Source organism: Tripterygium wilfordii, chromosome 19 (genome assembly GCF_013401445.1).
Source record: "Tripterygium wilfordii isolate XIE 37 chromosome 19, ASM1340144v1, whole genome shotgun sequence".
Classification (NCBI taxonomy): Eukaryota; Viridiplantae; Streptophyta; class Magnoliopsida; order Celastrales; family Celastraceae; genus Tripterygium; species Tripterygium wilfordii.
In genome coordinates, this window is record NC_052250.1 from 5,370,924 (window position 1) to 5,379,243 (window position 8,320).

General features: G+C 37.0%; 1 protein-coding gene across 1 annotated transcript; it reads left to right on the plus strand.

Moving 5' to 3' along the window:
- Nucleotides 1-899: 899 nt before the first annotated feature.
- On the plus strand, nucleotides 900-7,883 carry LOC119985515. Its single transcript, XM_038829804.1, is given in 7 exon segments — nucleotides 900-997; nucleotides 1,349-1,530; nucleotides 1,533-1,672; nucleotides 1,919-2,272; nucleotides 2,993-3,120; nucleotides 6,058-6,122; nucleotides 7,456-7,883. Coding segments are annotated over 7 exon segments (1,395 nt in total).
- The last annotated feature ends 437 nt before the right edge of the window (nucleotides 7,884-8,320 follow it).

Here is an 8,320-nt window from a genome sequence, read left to right on the forward strand (position 1 = left end):
TTTTCGGCTGAACTATAACATGAACAAAAGTCTTTATACCTTGCCGGAACTTCTCAATAAGCTTAAAGGAGCAGAAAAAATTCAACCTAAGCAAGCTAAGGTCAATCTGAATGAGAAAGGATCTTCTATTATACCGAAAGGTAAGAAGGAGAAAAAGACTCAAAAGAAGAATAAGTCAGTCAACTCCAAGGGTATTCAAGGTGGAGTGAAAAAGCCGAAAGGCAAGTGTTTTCACTGTGGCCAGAAGGGACATTGGAAAAAGCAATGTCAAACATGGCTAAGCAAGAATACTCAACGTAACTATCTTTATTTATTGTCGAAACACAATTAGAGGTTGTGTCTACTAGATCTTGGTGTGTAGACACTGGAGCCACTAATCATGTTTGCAATTCGTTGCAGGGGTTCCAAGAAACCAGGCGACGAAATAAGGAAGAGAGTTACGTGCTCTTGGGAGTGCGACAAAACTAAGAGTAGAAGCAGTAGGCGTTTTTCATTTGAGTTTTAGTAGTGATAGGATTTTAATTTTGAACGATTGTCTTTACGTACCAGCTATGAGATGAAATTTACTTTTAGTTCCATCTTTAGCTTTGAATGCATATTGTTTTGAGTTTGATAACTCTATTGTTATCAGGTACAATAAACGTTTTATCTGTTCTGGTACTTTGGTAGATAATCTTTACATTATAAGTCTAAATTCTGCTATATGTAATGAATTGAATAACTCAACAATTTTGCCATCTAAGAGAAAGGAACCTTTGAAACCAAATCAAACTTATCTTTGGCATCTACGCTTAGGTCATATAAATCTAAACAGGATTACTAGACTGGTACGAGATGGACCTTTGAGTTCATTAGAAGTTGAGGAACTTCCAGTCTGTGAATCATGTTTGGAAGGTAAGATGACTAAGAGGCCATTTTCGGCCAAGGGGCATAGAGCCAAAGAATGTTTGGAGTTGGTACATTCTGATGTGTGTGGTCCAATGACTATCCAAGCGAGAGGAGGTTATGAGTACTTCGTCACTTTCATAGACGATTACTCAAGGTATGGATACATTTTTCTAATGCACCGTAAGTCTGAAACTTTTGAGATGTTCAAAAGTTATAAGGCAGTTACGGAGAAGCGTTTAGGAAAGAGTATCAAAACACTACGATCTGATCGTGGTGGCGAATACCTCTCGGGAGAGCTTATGGAATACTTAAACGCAGAGGGGATTTCATCCCAGTTGACTGCGCCAGGCACACCACAACAAAATGGTGTGGCAGAAAGGAGGAATAGGACTCTTATGGAAATGGTAAGATCGATGATGAGTTTTTCTGAGTTGCCTAATTTCTTCTGGGGCTATGCCCTGGAAACAGCTGCCTACATTCTGAACTTAGTTCCTTCTAAGTCAGTACCAACTACTCCTACTGAATTATGGACAGGGCGAAAGCCCAGCTTGGCCCATATACGGATATGGGGTAGTCAGGCCCATGTGCTGGTAGGGAACAATGGGAAGCTGGAGTCAAGAACAAAAGTATGTTTTTTCTTTGATACCCTTAAGGTACCAAAGGTGGTTTGTTTTATAGTCCTAAGGATCAGAAGGTCATTGTCAGCACCAATGCCCGATTCTTAGAAGAAGACTATATGATGAATCACAAACACAAAAGTAAGATTGTTCTTGAAGAATTAAGAAGGGAAACACAAGGAAACCAAACAACTCAAGAAACACCAGTTGAGGATAACGATCCAATACCACATAACAGTGGGAGGATTGTGGAATCCCAAATTGATTCTGTTCAGAGGGATGATCAGGACATGCTGGGGAATCAACCAAATCAGTGTGAAGATCTTGATACAAATCGAACAGAATCATCACACCAAAATACTCCAAACGAACAAATAGAGCCTCGTCGTAGTGGGAGGGTACCTAGTCGGTATGCTCTATTGGGTGAAGTGTATGAAATGATCCCAACTGAACAAGATACTGATCCCAGTAACTACAAAGAAGCTCTCCAAGATAAAGATGCAATATCTTGGAAGGAAGCTATGAAATCTGAGATGGAGTCCATGTACTCAAATCAAGTCTGGGAACTTGTAGAACCACCAAATGGTGTAAGACCCATTGGTTGCAAGTGGATCTACAAGAGAAAGAAGGGGTTGGATGGGAAGGTTGAAACCTTCAAAGCTAGGCTTGTTGCGAAAGGGTACACTCAGAAAGAAGGGATCGATTATGAGGAAACCTTTTCGTCAGTAGCAATGCTTAAATCTATCTGGATACTTTTATCCATTGCAGCATATTATGATTATGAAATATGGCAAATGGATGTCAAGACAGCTTTCCTAAATGGAAGTCTTGATGAAAGCATCTATATGGTACAACCAGATGGATTTGTAGCGAGAAACCAAGAGCACCTGTTGTGCAAGCTTAAGAGATCCATTTATGGACTCAAGCAGGCATCTAGGTCTTGGAATATAAAATTCGACCAGGCCATAAAATCCTATGGATTTGAACAATGTCCTGATGAACCTTGTGTCTATCGGAGGAGCAATGGAAGTGTGGTGGTATTCTTAGTACTTTATGTAGATGATATATTACTCATCGGAAATGATGTAGCTATATTATCTACTGTTAAAGTCTGGTTGAGTAGTCAATTCTAAATGAAAGATTTGGGAGAATCCGGCCACATTCTTGGGATCAAATTACTAAGAAATCGGAAATAAAGAATGTTGGGCTTATCTCAGGGAGTCTACATTGACACCATCCTGGCAAGATTCGGCATGAAAGATTCCAAGAAAGGATTTCTTCCTTACAGATATGGAGTCACTTTATCTCGAGATCAGTGTCCTAAGGATGTTGATGAGATAAAGAAAATGAGTCAAGTACCATATGCTTCGGCAGTGGGAAGCCTCATGTATGCCATGATGTGTACTAGAACGGACATATGTTATATGATTGGTCTACTTAGCAGATATCAGTCTAATCCAGGTATGAAACATTGGATTGCTGTAAAGCACATACTCAAGTACCTAAGGAGAACGAGAGATCATGTGCTAGTTTACAAGTTTGATGAGCTTATACCCACTGGGTATACAGATTCAGATTTTCAGTCAGACAAAGATTCCAGGAAATCAACTTCAAGGTATGTTTTCACATTGGGAGGTGGAGCCATTAGTTGGAGAAGTGTCAAGCAATCTTGAATTGCTGACTCCACTATGGAAGCTGAATATGTAGTAGCCTTTGAGGCAGCTAAAGAATCAGTGTGGTTCCGAAACTTTTTTATAGACTTGAATGTGGTGCCTACAGCTCTGTCGCCTATTACACTTTACTGTGATAATAGTGGAGCAGTTGCAAATTCAAAGGAACCAAGGGCTCATTCAAAAGGAAAACATATTGAACGCAAGTATCACTTGATACGAGAGATCGTACGAAGAGGTGACGCTGTAGTGACGAAGATAGCATCAAAGGATAACCTGGTGGATCCGTTCACCAAGTGCTTACCAACAAAACAATTTGAGGGACACTTGGAGGGCCTGGCAATAAGATGTGTATCGTCATGGCCTTGAGCAGAAGTGGGAGATTGATAGGAATAGTATGCTAAAGGCCATTATTTTATGTAATATTCAAACTCGATTTATTTATTTGAATAAAATATATTTAGCATTTAAAATGAGAAAAGGCATATTGACATCAGTGTCTTTTATTCTATATGGTATATGAATTGGTGTGTAGAGTCTAAGCTTACACACGGAAGATCAATTCATAAGTTCCTATCGAATATAAGTAAGCGATCACATCTAAGACGGAATTGGACAAACCGTCGGCTTGGCTGTGGTATATTATTTTAGTATACCTATCTTGGTTACGGAGAGCGGCGAAGCTTGAACTTACTATACTAGTACACTTGGAGTGTATTGATCAGGACTACGTGTGAGTCAATTTTCCCAGTCTGACTATATGGAAAATTGTACACTCACACAAACGTTATAGAATTGTTCATATTCTTAATTTATTAAAGATTATTAGTACATGTGCATTTAATGTATGGGACTTTGATTTACTAAAGCGTGAGGTCTTTTTGTACAGGCCAACAAACACCAAGTGAGTTGGGTCACCGCATTAATTGTACGATGGAAAATAATCTGTTAATAAAATTCACGTCCAATTATGGATTGATGATACCCTCTTGAGAATGCTTATAGGATTTGAGATTGTGTCAAAACCCTGCAGGTGGATTTTAATTAATCCGACACATTCAAATAAGTTAAGCGGTGAGATCAAGGAAATATTTAAAGATGTCAATTAAATATTATATGTCAGTGGCATATTTAATTGACGGGTATCTATAACTTAACGTGAGGAATTTATGAACAAGTATAACGAAAGGCTCAGATTTAATTTGAGATAAAACGGGGAGTGCAATTATAATATTTTAGTGGAATATATTATAATTTATGAAATATAATTATGTCCATGGGTTTGGGTTGATAATTAAATTCATAGGAAGCCCATGCTTTATTTTTCCTAGTTGGTCCCCACTCCACTGTAGCCCAGAAGCCCAATACTAAAAGATATAGGAAAACCAAAACGGACCGGAATTAGGAGAGGGAGAGGCTTAGGGGCCGACCCACCTAGAGAGAAAACCCTAGGTGTGGCCAAACCCTATGAATACACACATAGTGTGTGTTTTGTTAACACAAGTTTTGAGACACCAGTTGGCCTCTCTACTCTCTAATCATTTCCACTAGTATTGGTTTGTGTTCTTCAGGTTCCTGGAGAAAAGAGACCACCCTCTCAATCCAAGTTTGGGAATTGGTGCATACGGTGGAAGATCCACAGGTTTGAGCTTAGTATCAAACTCGCTGACTCCATCCTTTGTTCCTAATTATTAGAGATCAAATCAGAGAGATCTCAAGGTATATAATCTTCTTGCAATTAATTGATCTATGGTTTGTGCTATGGTGATTAGTATTTGATAAAAAAATTTTGAACGTTTATGTCTATGAGGTCCTTATACGCTTCCGCTGCGTTGCACGTTTCCAACGGGACATTGATCAGGCCATATGGGGAAAGCACGAATACTGTTCGATGAAATGCCGCACAGGGACACAATCGCACGCTTGGAACGGGATGCTGAGTGGCTATAATCAACTGGGTCTACACAAGGAAACATTATCTCTCCTCCAGCACTTGAGAACAGCCGATGTCAAACCTGACAAGTATAAATATATTGAAAATATACATAGTTTTCGTGTTTATTAATCAAACGTTTTTTTTTCTCTTTTCTTTGTTAGAAAACAATTTTGAGTATTTCAAATCAAACATGTTTTCTTTTCTTTATAAAATAGAAATAGAAAACAAAAAAAAAAAAACCAAATGCACCGTTATGTTTTCTTTTGTTAATCCTATGAATTTTGTTAGCTTTATTTTTTTGTGTGAATCTAGCATGAGTTACTAAACCTTTTTGTTAGGGGACGATGTAGCCTATTCGTTTGTGCTTAATGAGATTAGTTTGCTTAAGTATTAATTTATTCATGCTATGTCAAGTGTTAATTGCTATGCTTAATTGATGATTCAATTGTGATGCTTAGCTACCATTTAGGTGTGATTATTGTGATGCAATTTGTTGTAAATCCATGCTCAAAAAAGGAATAGCTTCTTGCAATATAACATCATAGTTGTCTAGCTATACATGCCATATGATAATGTGGATAAACGTCCACATAATTAATTAATTTGTGTAATTAATAATTAAGGATAATATCTAGTTGGATATTAATCAAATGAATTATTTGATTTTGAAAGGTATTATCCTAGGAGATTTGATAGACTTCTGATCAAATTAGAATACATTAATTCTTATCCTTTATGAGCCTATAAATAGAGGGTTAGTCCCTTGTATTCAATACACCAAAAAATAGAATATACGTAATCTCTCTCTCAAACTATGATCTTCCGCTTACGTGATCTAGGCTAGTTAGGGTGTGAATAGTGGGAGGACTCTGGTAGTGATCCCTCTGACTAAGACTAATCCGTGATCTCTTTGCCGTTGGTGTGCTCGTGATTTGTGTCCTCGAAGAGTACGTGATCCAACTTGTAGAACATGGAACCAAACAGTTCGATCTGTAGTCTGCACTATAACAGGTATTCCGCTGCGTACTAATACATATGTGTATTGTATCTTATTTCCTTCATTGGTATCGGAGCCGGTTCATTTAGTTCCCTTATTTATGGTTAAATAGGTTTTAATCATAAATTGATTAAATTGGTTTTAATCTTATGATTTTGTGTAAATCGTTTTTTTTAATTAATGACTGTTGGAAATTGGGTTTTACATATGGGCCGCCCATGAGGGCTTGACCCGACCCAACCCAACCCATATTAGGTTGGTTATTGAGCAATTGTCTTGGAGACAATTGCTGGTAACTTACGTCAGTTACAAAAATGTAACTGACGTTGTTCTCTCTTTAAAAAGAGAGAACACAATACAGAGAGGGTACCTTTTGTGTAACTCTCTGTCAAAATCTTCCATATACTTTGATCTTGGAGAATCAAAGTTTACAAGCAAATAAATAGTGTTCGTACTGTGGAATCATTCTTGGTTCTAATAATCAAGTTACAAATCGATCCTCATTTATTCATACCGATCAAGAAATCAGTAAGTTTTCGATTTCTCCTTCAACTTTCTACATTGGTATCGGAGCATAGGTTGTTTCTATAATGTTGAATCTGATTTGCATGATTAAAACATATATACATGGCTGAAAACCGAAACTTTTAGTTCAAAATCGAGTATCATATATAATTTTGCTATGAACAAGTTTGGTATGGTTGGAAAGCTCTTGAAACAAGCTTTCAAACGGATATTTTTTTGAAAATTTTGGAGAACTATGTGAATTGATATGATTTTTCAAATATTAAAATCAAAACTGGTTTATGTTTTGAATAACGAATTACAGTCGCGAGTTTAAAGTTTGAAAGTCAAACACTAACTTAGGATACTGTAATGGTAAATATAAGATCAGAAATGCAATTGGGACACCCTATTTGTCTAGCTCGGAAACAAATTTTGGCCAAAAACGCCCCATAAGACGGTGTGTGTGTCTCATGCGCCTGACAGAGCGCTCACGCGCCGGTTGACTGCCCAGTCAATTGACCGGGTCAAGTAACAGGTCGAACAGACGGGTTATGGATCGGGTTGACCCGCGGTCCATAATAGTGACCATTACAGTTTCACGCGCATCAATGGCGGGTGTAAATCAACGCTACTCATCAGGCCGTTCATCTTGTAGTGGCGCGTGAGGGCGCGTGTGACATCCGATTTTCATTCTGTTTTTTCTAGATTATTTAAAATAATATTTTCTATTTTTCTATTATTTTTCTGGAATTTTTTTTGGTAACCAGAAAATTACTACATATGATAATTAAATAGTCAAAAGTTTAATTGTTAATGTGATTTAATTATTTGTGTTTGTAGTGGCTACAAGAGCACAAATAATACACTTATTGGGATATAGAAAAAATCCTAGTCACACCATGCATCTACACATATATCATATGTATACTTGGATGAAAAATTTGTGGATTCGGGATGTTCATGACTTCTACATCGAGCAACAAATTCAGATTGTTCTTGATTCTCTACCGGAAGAGTGGAACATGGTTCGAGACTCATTGAAGCAAAGGTTGAGCGCGTTGAGTTTCGAAACTCTCGCAGATGATCTACTGCTAGAGGGGGGACGTCAATATGCCAATATGGGTATACGACTCATTGGTCGTAGCGTAAATCATTTGGATTCTGCTGCACGATTAGTTCCATGGTATGAGGTGTACGAACTTGGTGAACATAACGAAGAAGATGAAGATGACATGAAAAAGGATCCTGATTATGTTCCTAGCATGTGATTTACGTTGTATTTATTTTATTTGCACATCTTTCTTATATATATATATATATATTTATGTATTTGATGTACATATTGGATATTTTCATTAATGGCATGTTTATTTTATGTAATTTCTTTGTTTAATTACAATAAATGTGCATGAATATAAATGTCATTCAATAGTGAGAGTTATTAGATGAACTAATAACTAGAATATTTTGCACTTGTTTGAATAAAAAATACTAATTGGACTATGCTAATGGGAATTGATTGAATGTTTACATTGTTATTCGTTTCTTTGGCATATGCTAGATTAATATTATTGATTTGAAACGAAGTGGCAAAATTAATTGAAAATTTAAATTGTACTAGATTCTAATGTTAGCAATTTTGTCTGTATAGTTGAAATGGCTGCAACAAAAAGCATTGTCGCTGACTTGAACCAAGGAGACAAAC